Genomic DNA, 13,024 nt, shown 5'->3' on the forward strand with positions numbered 1-13,024 from the left:
TAACTCAATTAAAGCCAAGTGAATATATTCTGGAGGAATCTGCATGGCTTTTTCTCCCTCTCAAAATCGTTCTCCTTATTTTAAATAACAACACTGAATTTCACACAATAAAAACCATTGTTAGAGGGGGCGTCGACAAGTTGATCAACAATCTGTGGGCTGTTCATACGAGCAATAAATGCCATGCCAAGTGAGTTATCACTGCTGTGCTAGAGGATCATGTTACAACATTTTTTCCTGCCAAGGAAATCTACTTTTTGCAACTTTTTGTGGTCAACTTCTGCTTTGTGTCAAAGGCAATATTACTTGGAATCTTCCACGAAAACCAACTCAACGCGGACAGGAAAATACATTGAAGTTTAAGTACTATATTACATATATAGTTAGGTAAAATCTATTTCATAATACATTGGACCCCTGCAAACTGTCATTTTGGTATCTATCAATTCACCTATTGGTGGATTTTTTAGTTTTGAATATTTTTTTTCTAACACCCAAAACCAATTATCGGTGGTTTATCCTTATTTTTATAGCCATGTGATACAACATGTGACATTTTTTGATTGGCCATTACAACTGCAACTTTGCAATGCAATGAGGGAAGTCAACAGCTGCTTGCTTGTATGTGGGATTCCTTTCAATTTATGTAACTTGTCATCCCCTTTGTGTTTTTTCATTCTCAAACGTTCTTCATTAATGCTTCTTGAGTTCTCAAGTTGAAGAAAGTGAAAGGGTATACAAATATTTATCAATTTTAACCCTTTAACTGATATTTTCAATTAACTAGATACAATAAACATTTACAAAAGTTTTTTTTTAAATTGAAACACTTTTTACATCTTTTTTTTTTTTTTACCTTATCTATAACTGACTTGGCCCAAGTAAAACTAAAAACTGGGCCAGCATTGAGCACAAACATTGGCCCACCCTTGGATGAAATAGTGTGGCTATACCTAATGAAAAGTCCAGTGAGTGTGTTTTGTTGTCATGGATTTACAAGAAAAATAAGTACAAAAAAAAGAAAAGGGCCAGCACTGTTCCAAAAGTAGCACACGTAGTGAACTTTTGCACCACATTCTGTGTGTGTGTGTGTTGCACCATCCCCGGGGTGACCAGAAAGGAGGAGGAGGAGAAGGATGTTGACGAGGAATAGGTTGGAGGTGTGACGTGTACAGATGTGACTAACGGTACGAGGACATTCAATGCCTAATTTGGAGGTTGGGGCGGGGAGGGAGCTGGCAAGGAAGTCAAGTGGGAGTCTGCTCTGCTCGCTTTCTTTTGCTCCCCCTTCTGTGTGTGTGTGTGTGTGTGTGTGTGTGTGTGCGTGTGCGTGTGTGTGTGTGTGTGTGTGTGTGTGTGTGTGTGTGTGTGTGTGTGTGTGTGTGTGTGTGTGTGAGTGAGAGAAAGACTCTCCACCTCTGGATGTTTGTGTGAGACGCTGCAGCCGAGCGAGCGAGCGAGCACACCAGGTAAAGAACTTGTTGCATCTTGTAGTATCTTGTTTTTCTCTAAACTATGCGTGTTGAGTCTGAGAGGATGAAAGTTCATCAAGAAAAAAGAAGTCATAGCTACTTTGGGTGTTTTTCTTTCATAATGAAAGAGTGCTAATATTGGAGGGAAATACTATCAAAATTTGTATTTAGATGTGAGTCCAAATGTGCTGTGAGTCATTTGAGAGGAAAGTGGCTACTTTTTGTTTTTTCATCTTTGCTTACACGGAGAAAATCAGGAAAAGATGATCTTTTGTGCATGTTTACACTCGTGATTTATAGTTAAAATATGTAGGGAAGTGTGTGTGCGTGTGTATGTGTGTGTGTATGGTGGCTGCAGGGCGCGGCAGGCAGCACACCCACCTCCACTGGTCCTAATGAATGAACCTCAGAAAGGGTCCCAAAAGCGTGGCTCACCCGAACCATGCTTTATAAATAGACTTGATTTTTTGGAGAACAAGCTATAGCTTCCCCTCAAAAAAACTTTGTTACCCATTCCCATAACTAACCTTAACCCCTTCCCATATAAACCTAACTTAATACTAAGCACTCACCGCCAGGATCTGTCTCACCAAGTTATTGTAATTAATATTAACATTTAAAATGAAAACATGAGCAAAATAAAATAAAAATGAGAGTACAAAATAGCTTAGTAACACCTTACAAAGAAAAACATCTCAACAAAAAATCCAAAACAATTAGAAACCTGCTGCTCACTGTTTTGATGGATATAACACCTCAAGGAATGAAATAATTATTTAATACACAAAATGAGGGGCCTCTACTTTTCCTTATTTGAAGTGTTTATTCATATTTAGATACAGTCGTGCCTCGAGATAAAAGTGTCTTAACATACAAAGTTTCCAAGATGAGTCATTCTTTGGCCTCTTGTTTCGAGATCCCCACAGCTAGATGACAGCAGCAAACTTTACAGCATTTGGCCACCACTAATTCGCATTGCTTTCATTGCAGTGGAAGAACAATATTAGTTCAAATGGCTCGTCAACTGCCAACAAACGCCACAAAAGAAGCCCAAAAAGGGACAAAACATTGTGGACGGTTGTGATTTATGCTTGCATTTTCCTAGTGTGCATTTTACAAAGCACAATAATGGCGTGTCATTTTCATTACGAACAAATGTAAAAAAAAAAAAATTGGTGTTTCTTGGGAGATTTGGAACAGATTATTTGCATTTCCATTCATTTCAATGGGGAACGATGGTTTGAGATACAGTAGATGGATGGTCAAAGAACAAATTAAACTTGTACATATCTTAAGCACACTAACCCGTTTTACTATACAACAGTGAGACAACTCTTTTCCTCGTTGTTTATGTCTTTTAAAAAAAAAAAGACTTTTGGACGCTTATTTAAGTCTCACCACAAATTTCCCTCCGAAAAAAACAAAACAAAACAAAGTGGGCTTTATCCTGCTGAAGGATTTATTTCATGTGGTTTCCCAAGTGCACATTCAGCTTGGTCCTCATCTTGGCGTTGGTGGGTAAGTGAATTAAGGGATGAAATCAGGTTAGCCGCGTGTCGCCGTGGCAACTGAACTCATGACGGCGTCAGTCAGGAGTGGCGGGGACGGGTGGGCCACGTCCTGTTTTGCCGTCCTCATCCCGAGCCCTGCGAGCACTATTTTCAGCCCTTGTCCATTTTGGGGAAGTAACCTCCAGAAGTCCCAACCCTGGTCACCACCACTGTGTGTATGTGTTTTCCTCTTGTGTTTTCCATGCGGTACAGTGGAAAAGCAGTCTCCCTCCCCTCTACCCTGGAAGATATTTGGAAGCGCTTCTACATGACGTGTAAATGCTCCTAAAGCTTCAATAGGGCGGGAAAAGGGAAGGGAAGGGAGAGAAGGAACACCACCAAGGGAAGGGAAAGACAGAAATTGGAGAAAGTAAGGAACAAAAAAAAGTTGGGGAGCCAGACTGCCATCTGGAACACATCAGTAAGTTGGAATTTTATTATTATTTTTTTTTTACACATGGAATAATGTGGGCGGTGAAAGGGGAAGGGGGCCCCACGGTGACTCACTCTTCTGCTATTCCATTCCATCACCGGCCTTCCAATGTGTGTGTGTGTGTCATTGAAGTGGCCCGAGCTCAGGACTTCCCCAGGTTCCTCCCTTCCAATCCTGCCCATCTCGTCAACTCCACCCTCCTTTCCTCACCTCCTTTGCCTTCATACCTCCTCTGCTGTTAATGGCAGCTAACGTCAACAAGGTCTGTTTATAGGCATCTCTGGGGGTACGAGGCTAGCGCCGCGTAAAGTCAAGCGGGTGATGAATGCCTGTTTATTCCGTGTGGTCCAAATGTTATTTTTTGCCTTTTCTTTTTTTATGCCTCATAAAAGCTTGCCTTTTCCAGTAGGCTGGTAGATTAGAATATACATTTCCAAAGTTTCATATCAACATCTAAATACTCATACTCATAAATACCAATGAAACATGAAAAGGCCCAGAAAATTGCATGGGAAGACCATGAAAGCCGAAAACAACAAAGAAAGGATTAAATGCTCCAAGACGGCACCCCATTAAAAGCATTAGAATGTGCGTCTCCTACGGTAACATAAACATAGCTGCCTTGCAGTAAACACATCAGGCACCCTTGGAAAGGATGACATGGTTCAGGAGAAGTGAATTCTTTTTAAGTGGATCTCATTGACAATAAATCTAAAGGCAAGCAGCTGGCCGCTGTCTGATTTACGACATTGTCGGGTGGAGTAGCGGGAAGAGGCCAATCCCCCAAAGTTGTTGGGCGTGGCAGGCATCTGCAATTTTGGACTTTTTACTACTGACACTGGGCGAACCTTGGCAACTGTGCGAGCTAGACACCTGCTAGCTGTTAGCCACGATATCCATTAGCCACTGTTGTGGAAATAACAGCAGTCCAGATTGGTGACAAAAGTAGAAAACTTGATGCCTAAATATTGTTTTCTGATGAATGGCGTGAATAAATAGAGTTGTAATTGCATTTTGGTTTTGCCGAGTGAAGTGGGGAACATTAGAAATACACCAGCTGCCGTGTCATTGTGAACACGGTCAATGACTACGGCCTTCCATTAGTCGCATAACTCTTTTATCAGCCCTGCACAAGCGTGTTATGTCTAGTTGTGCTCCAGTTGTGCTCCAGCGTTGAGTGAAGTTGGAAACCCCAAAGCCTTGAACCAAAAGCTGAGCAGTGAATCGAATGCATCAAGTAAAGTGGGACGAGTCGGCCCTCACCGATGACAGTGGTCGGCACACAGTGCGCTTCCCCACGCCTCGCCTACCGTGGACTCGAACATGGATGGAATGTTGGAGCGAGGCAGGCAGGCCAAGTCTTAGAGCAGCAGGAATGACTTGCAGACTGCAGCCGTAAAAGTCAGGCTGGAATGGAGCGGGAGAAGGGCAAGCCAGTTCTCAGCAGATTATTCAAGCAGATGGAAATGCTTCTACCACAGAGGAGTCATTATTTGTGCTGGAAACACAATAATACCCTTGTGTGCGTGCGCGTTTTTTTTTTTTTTTTTGTGCTATGGTGCAAAGTTTTTATGTTAAGCCATCGCCCTCATGTGGCCCAGTTGGGCTATTACATCCTTTTACCAATATAGTACATTGGTGGTAAAAGAACAGTGGTGCCTTCCGGTTTGAATCAACTGAACTGAAAAAAAAAAAGAAATAAAAATAACAGTGAATCTCCATTTTCGGTTTGTAACTGTATTTGAAAGTGACATGCATGAGCTTGAATCATTCCTGTGTCCTTTCTTCAGATTTGCATCTGCCGGTCTTCTCCCAAGCAAGACAACCAAACATCAAAATGGCCATTGTCCTGAAGTCTACCCCCCTCTTGTGGACACGCCTGGCGGCCCTGGTCTTCTCCTGCGTGGCCTTCTCCGTGGCGGTCCACGGCGGGCGTCTGTACCACGGCACGGGCGACTGGTGCATCTTCTGCTGGGCCTTCAGCTTCGCCGGCACCCTGCTGGTGCTCATGGTGGAGCTGTTTGGCCTACAGACCAGATCGCCCGTCTCCTGGAAGAACTTCCCCATCACGTTTGCCTGCTACGCCGCCCTGCTGTGCTTGTCGGCGTCCATCATCTTCCCTCTGTACTACCTGAAAGGCGACATGGGGCCCAGCCAGGTACGCGACTTCCGCATCGTGTCCACCGTCTTCTCCTGCTTGGCCACCATCGCCTACATGACCGAGGTGAGCATCAGCAAGGCCAGGCCGGGCGAGGTGGCCGGCTACATGGCCACGGCGCCGGGTTTGCTCAAGGTGTGCGAGACCTTCGTGGCGTGCATCATCTTCGTGTTTGTCAGCGATCCGGTGGTGTACGACCGCCACGACGCGCTCAAGTACTGTATGTCCGTCTACTGCATTTGCTTCATCTTGTCCGCCGCCATCATCCTGCTGTGCGTGGGTGAGTGCACCGGCTGCCTGCCCTTCCCCTTCGCCCGCTTCTTGTCTGGCTACGCCCTGCTGGCCGTGGTGCTCTACCTGTCGGCCACCATCATCTGGCCCATCTTCAACTTTAGCCCCAAGCAGGGCGGCAACAAGCAGCGGCCGTCCAACTGCGGCTCCACGGCCGGGCTGTGTACGTGGGACAAGCTGATGGCGGTGGCCGTGCTCACCGCCGTCAACTTTGTGCTCTACCTGGCCGACCTCATCTACTCTGCCCGCTTGGTCTTCGTCAGCGCTTGACGCCGCGGCGGCTCCTCCAAATCTCAACTCGAATACCAATTGGCTTCAAAAGTGGAATAATCCAAAATTCTGAATTGAAATGGAATTTTCATGAAAAATAGGCAACTGGCCTTATGAGTTGAATTGAATGAATTCATTAACAGTCATATTGGAAATCATCCAAATGAATGGAAAAAACAAAAATTGGTTGCAGCCACAGATTGCGCTCCTACAGACACAAATGAAGACGAGTTTCACCTCTACTATGTGACTCAGTTGCAGCAGTATAAGCCATTTTCACCACCAAAGGTTTTACAAATTGAGTTGAAACTCCATTTTCATGAAAATGTCAACAAATCTAATTCGACGTCCGCACTCTCCTATTGGGTTTCTTTTTTTCTCTGATGTTTTTGTGGTTTGTCTGACTAGAAATGGTAAAAATGAATGACACCATCATAGCCTGGATAAGGAAGGAAACTGGTTCAACCAAATTTTTGGTGAAAATATTCCCGCTCAGCAAATCTAGTCTTGTCAAAGCAACAACGGTGCTCTAAATTCAATTCAGTTCCAGTAAATACAATATCATTTTTGGGGGTGGGGTGGGGGTGTCACTACAGAAGGTTACCATGGCAACGAGGAGAAATTGTCATGAACGGGAAATGGGGGGGGGGAAGTCAGAGTGTACGTATATGCCATGATAACTGTGTATTATTAGTTGGGACAAAATGTAGTATGTGGCAACATTTAAGACCGCCAGAATATTAATATTAAAATACACTTAAGTTGATACTAAAATGATCAGGTTTCAGCGTATTGTCATTGAAGAATCCTCGGGTCTGCCAAATCCTGCTATTTTGCTACGTTTACTACATCTGCGCTTTGTGTCCGTTTGTTGAAGGACTCACAAGAGTGTGAAGCAAGTATTACTAATGAAGTCTCGTTATTCCGCTGATCCACATTGGCAAAAGCTGGCGAGGATGCGCATGGAAAACATTGTAGTGTATTGTTATTTTTTTTCTTTCGCCTTGTCAACGTCATTAACCAGCTGAAAATTCCAAAATGGTTTGTGTTACTTGAAGCAGCCGCATCACCTAAAATGAACGAGCGACTTCATGTTTATTCATTTCTATTGTACAGGGTGCACATACTTGCACGTTACAATATATGGATGTGGATTTCAAAGAAAATAGACATATGTACACTGTATGTGCACAGCATATCTCACGCACTTAAAGGCTATTTGTCACATGTGGTCAAGGGCTCTGTTGATTTTTGGAAGGCTGTTGTACTTATTTTGAAATAATACTTTTGTATTCTGCCATTTTGTGTTTTGCAGCGAAAATGTAACCTTTTTTTCCATTTCAATAAAAACATATAAAAACACATTCTTTCCTTATTTACTTTTAAATAGCAAAGGGCACATTCTCTGGAATTTAGTAGCATTTCCTACAAAATGTAACACACCCTCGCATGTCCCAATGAGACTTTTAAGTAGGAAAATAAAAGTGCCTGCTCTCCTGGGATTTTAATAGGTTTACCAACAACTATTTTAAGTAGAAAAGGGAGCTTTTCCTATGAGAATGTAGCCAAAATTATTGTCAGAATTTCAATGAAATAGTAACTATTTGCTCATAAAAGCACCCCCTCACTATTAAATGAAGTTATTTGACAGGAATGAGTAGCAATAAAGGCCTACTGTCAGACAAATTGTGTTGTTTTCAACAAATTGTGACAGACTAGGATGAGTATGAAGAGAGCAGCTTGAGGATTTTTTTTTCCATGTGTGTCAGTGTGAAATCTAAACTTGGTGGTTTTTGAAAGGTGTTGACTTACCAAGTGTTCCAGAAGCCACCAGATGCTTGGTTTGTTCCACTCGTCATGTTCTCCGAGCGAGAATTCAAACTTTTTTGCTCTGCAAAGTAAACGTCCAGTCACAGTGATGATGGCTTTCCATCAGCAAGTGCCTGGTGATGTCACAGAGGTTTCAGCTGGCAGTGAGACGAGGGGGCGGGGCCATGTGTTGATGGCTTCTGCAAAACCACAAGGTAGAAATAGTGAGGAACAAGCTCATGCTCAATTGCAAATAAGTTCAACAATGAGCTCAAGGTGAGAGATGGAGAGATGTTTGTGTATGATGAGGTGCCCGTGTAGTGTATGAATTGTTGCCCTCATGGAAATGGTGGTTGACTTATATTAGGTTACGGATTTTAGTTATTGATCTGACTCCAAATTGCGATCAACACTTAACACATAAATTGCTATGTCCTAATCCACACACTGGCGCACCTAACAATTTTGCGAGTTCGTTCTGTCAAAGAGAAGACCAGTAGATCAATCAGACCAAATTTACCAATTGTTTATTCCTGACAAAGCGCACTAATACAGGCCTGGGTCCCAGGTCCCTCACACTAAAGCTCGTGCGTTTTTGTGACCACCAAAAGACGACACATTCTTCCGGGTTGCCCAGTTTTAAAGAAACACAATATGAATATTAAAGCATGCAAAATATTGTGAGATGATTGGTGGATGGCGATCTCCTCCCCGTCCAGGTGCTGCTGAGGTCAGGCGGTTGGGTTTTCCCCTCGAAGCCCGGCCACATAGACGTGCTGTTGTTCTCGTTCCTCACCGACCTTGAGGTGTTCTCGTCCGGTACTCCCTATCCGGGCCTATTCCACAACACTTCGAAGAAAACAAGTTCATGCAGTTTGCCTGCACATTCTTCGCCCCCCACCAATCCACACGAGCACTCCAATACTAGATATTAATATGATTATAAGTTTAACACAACCTTAAAAAATATGTTTGCAAACTCCCGAAAGCACATTTCCCTTTACTTATTTCATTTGTACTTAACAAACTTCCTAAACTACACTTATCTTTTCTCTCATCATTTTCTATAGCATCTATTTGATGAGTTAATATTGATAACTTTGCATACACAGGTTAGACACAAGCATATAGAACAATTATTTTGACAGAATAGTTTCTGACAGTAGTGATGATGTGCTCAACAAAATCTGTTATTTGAAAAGAAAAGACATACATTATGCTGCCACCCGCTGGTAAAAAGAAGCACTGCAACTTACATCTTGGTGCATCTCCTTCAATTACTCTGACAAACTCCTGAACAAAATATATATGAGGAAAGCACATATGGGAGTCTGTTGGGAACTCCATCCCCCAGCGACCCTGGACAACAGGATAAGCAGTAGAGAAAATGAATGGATGGTTTTTGCAGAAAGTGACAGTATCTCTTGATGGCCAGTAGAGAGCTCTGTGACGTGAAAGAAAAGCTTTAACAACTCTAAGCTCTGCTGTGGGGAGAAATTTTTTTAAAAAAGAGGACCCATAACCACAATGAAGAAAATATTCTTGCCTTGATTTTGGAAAACTGCCATCTTCAGCAAGCATTTTTCTGTCAAACTTGGAAATGAAATGCTCTGTCAGAATAGCTAAGCAACCTTGCAACTGCAAGACAGAATACATCAACTAAATATATGCTATAGAAAAACACTTGACTGTCAGCTCCAGAAAAACACATTGACATTGTACCAATGTAATTAACTGCTGATCGATACAGCAGGTAGCTTTTCTTTCTGGTGTCCAAAGTCAGCAGAAAACATGTGTTTCACTATCCATCATTATTTCTTTTTATTCTCCAATCATGTTTTGCTTGTGCTATGAATAAAAAATAATTGCCTTCTTTGTCTTCTAGCCATGTCTTTGCAAATGCATAGTTACTGCTATCAGGTTCTATTAACCTTGCAAGTAAATTACACTGCACAACTGAAGGGTAGGCTTAGGGAAAAACACCCAAAAACACCCAAATATATATGTATATATATATATATATACCTGTGTATGTATAGACCTGTGTATGTATATATATATATATATATATATATATATATATATATATATATATATATATATATATATATATATATATACATACACAGGTCTCTTATACACGCGCATGCTTGACTTAAGGTAATAGCTAGCCTGTGTTTATTGATCCCTTTTTGAGGCTATAATCAATTAATTTGCACATGTGGCATTAACACGTCAAGTTTTATGTTTCTTGTTAACTTGATATACTGCAGGCTTTCTGTTTGCCACTAACCCGCTTTTGAAACTTTATGCGTCGCTTATAGGAAGAAAGAAAGAAAGAAAGAAAGAAAGAAAGAAAGAAAGAAAGAAAGAAAGAAAGAAAGAAAGAAAGAAAGAAAGAAAGAAAGACGAAAAAGGAAAGATGGAGATGTGGGGAAGTAATTAAATGCAGCCTGTCATTAAACACGAGGAGGGTGGGTGGCTGGTTGGGCTTACAGGCCTTTAGCAGTAGTGGGAGAATTTTGACTTCATGATAAAGCTGTGAAGGAGATCCACAAAAGAATATTGTGTATTGTTGTAACTAATTACAGCTTCTTTTTGTTAGCATGATGGATTAACGACGAAGATGAAGCTTATTCTTAGCTATAAATGAAGGTGCAATGTATCATAAGGCATCAGCAGTGACTCAACACTGCTCCTTGAGGAGCAAATTGCTATCAAGCTTGTCTCACTATCATCCAGCTAGAAATTATACACAATAACATGAATTATTTGTACTGCATTTGATAGTTTATTCAATGCATGGGTGAATTGTCAAATTACAACTGAACACTAGCCCATATCATTGGCAATGACTCCTGTACAGCGCAGAAATATTGAAATGCATACAGACTGTAATACAGTTGGTTAGTTTTATATACCAAAGTGTTCATAGTCTAAAATGGTGATGTCATTAAATGTTGTCCCTCCATATTGTCTTGCCTTGTATACTTACAGAACATCTTATTACTAAAACAATGAATTGAAATGCAACACTCTCATTTCTACGATTCCAGTTCAGATAATAAAGATTTGATTGGATCTCTTTCTGGTTTTGTTACCTTAATGCAGAGCAAAAAGCACTGATAGTACACTGTATTCATCACCAATTACAATCACGAATAAACACACATTCAAGTTGCAAGTAAAAGCGTGTGCATGTGTGTGTGTGTGTGTGTATGTGCATCCATCCATCCATCCATTCCTGGGGTGCAGTGGAGCATCCAGCGAGCTGATAGGAGCTGAAGTGTAATTGTGTCAGACCAAAGACCCAGAAAATACAGAGAGACAGACAGATAGATAGAGACAGGAAGAGAAAGCGGGCCAGAGTTCCGCACATCACCCTGAACTTAGCTAAATGTCATCCATAAAGATATTTTATTATTTGGTGCTTCTGTCTGCTGCACATAGAACATTTGGGTTTAACTCAGCGGCCTCCCACCTGCTTCGCATGCTCCATCATTCAGGCTGCAGCTGCTTGTGACTAATAACACCACCCAACATCCAAATTGAGCTTTTATCTGATAAATTTGCAGGTACAGTGCAGGATCATTTTCCATTCAATGCCAATGCTGATTTCTGACTTGTGTAATTAGTTCATTTGATGAGGTTCTTCCGTCCGTCCGTCCGTCCGTCCGTCCGTCCGTCCGTCCATCCATCCATCCATCCATCCATCCATCCATCCATCCATCCATCCATCCATCCATCCATCCATCCATCCATCCATCCATCCATCCGCCAGCCCGGCCAAATTCAGCACCAGTGTTGTTATTGTTATCTTGAAAAAGTGAGTTATTTACTTTTCTGATTACCTAATTTGAAAAGCAACTTTTGTGGGTACAATACAACAATAAATCAGAACAGAGATCATCATTACAGATTGTATTTGACCGTTCAAGGTCCCATTGATATTTTGAGGAGTAAATTTAAACACCATATATATCTATCAGAGTTAGAAGTGACTAACGCTGTTGAGGTTCAATTGCAAATTTTTGCAGCTGGCTCCAAATGTCAAGTGGAAATCATAAAAACAGAAAGAAGCTGATGATTTTTTGAGTCTCTTGCTCCTTCTCTCATGTTACATCTGCTGCTGCTTCTTATGTCGTTCTCATTCGCAATCCTTTCACCATCTGTTAGCAGCAGAAAAAAAATAAAAATAACACTGTAGCTTTAGCAGCGGTGAGAGAACTGCAAGCGTTAGAGTAAAAACTCCTACAGCTGATTGATCAATTCCTCAAATAGACTGGTTAGGATGATCACAATACATATCCGATTTAGAGAACCTCCAACATCTGGCATTTGAAATTAACATAATGAAATGAGCAATGCTTTTGTTTGTATTATTATACTGCTATGTGCTTTATTGTTGTCCTGGTTTCTTTGTTCCTCCTACTAATCTTCACTCTCAGAAATGATTTTTTTTTTTTCCGTACCTACCATGGCATTTAAGGGCATTTGAACTGATTTGAGAAAGAAAAACAGGGAACGATAGGAGAGTAGAGGAGCAGGGGGGGATGGGACGTTGTTGCCATGCCAACTGCCATAATAATCATCCTAATGATTGATGTGCTGCGCTCCATTTCTTCTCATTTGAACTCTGTCTGTCTCTTTTCTCTGTGTCTGTCTGTCTGTCTTTCGGTTTCTCACTTCCTCATTCTGTCTGTTTTAAGTCATCATGCCCTATTTTTTATCTTTGTGCTGGTGCCAATATTTCACCACATAAACAAACAAGCGCAAAACAGATGTTAATAGAAATCCAGCTGGAAAGACAAATGGTCAGTTTACACACAGACCTTTTCCCCAAACTAATATTCGGAGTACTGCAAGGTAGATTTTATTATTAATTTTTTTTGTATTTGGGTTTCATATCAAAAGATGAATATGTGACAAAAGTTCTGAAGTCCAGCTTTTATTTTATGCACCTATTAGATGTGTTAACTTACCTTCTGTTTGAACCCACCCACTTCTCAAGTAAGCAAAAGTATTGGAAATTAGATTATTA

The 13,024-nt window shown here is 41.4% G+C and overlaps 1 protein-coding gene and 1 long non-coding RNA gene across 4 annotated transcripts; one reads left to right on the plus strand and one right to left on the minus strand.

Moving 5' to 3' along the window:
• Positions 1-1,268: 1,268 nt before the first annotated feature.
• LOC148386999 (myeloid-associated differentiation marker homolog) lies at positions 1,269-7,536 on the plus strand. Of its 3 annotated transcripts, none has more exons than XM_088396592.1 (2): positions 1,269-1,469; positions 5,246-7,536. In XM_088396592.1, exon 2 carries the CDS (start codon positions 5,293-5,295, stop codon positions 6,172-6,174), a length of 882 nt encoding a protein of 293 aa, XP_088252718.1. In that variant the 5' UTR covers positions 1,269-1,469; positions 5,246-5,292; the 3' UTR covers positions 6,175-7,536. The 3 variants fall into 3 exon arrangements, with proteins under 3 accessions (XP_088252718.1, XP_088252720.1, XP_088252719.1); XM_088396594.1 differs by lacking the exon at positions 1,269-1,469 and adding an exon at positions 3,419-3,443; XM_088396593.1 differs by lacking the exon at positions 1,269-1,469 and adding an exon at positions 3,569-3,717.
• On the minus strand, positions 1,997-8,156 carry LOC148387000 (uncharacterized). The gene is made up of 3 exons (XR_015862632.1): positions 7,987-8,156; positions 4,719-4,862; positions 1,997-4,654 (listed from the first exon to the last, which is right to left on the minus strand). It is a non-coding gene; the product is annotated as an uncharacterized LOC148387000 (long non-coding RNA).
• Positions 8,157-13,024: the final 4,868 nt, after the last annotated feature.

This window comes from Syngnathus floridae, chromosome 14, assembly GCF_059516105.1.
Source record: "Syngnathus floridae isolate MCC-2025c chromosome 14, RoL_Sflo_1.0, whole genome shotgun sequence".
Classification (NCBI taxonomy): domain Eukaryota; kingdom Metazoa; phylum Chordata; class Actinopteri; order Syngnathiformes; family Syngnathidae; genus Syngnathus; species Syngnathus floridae.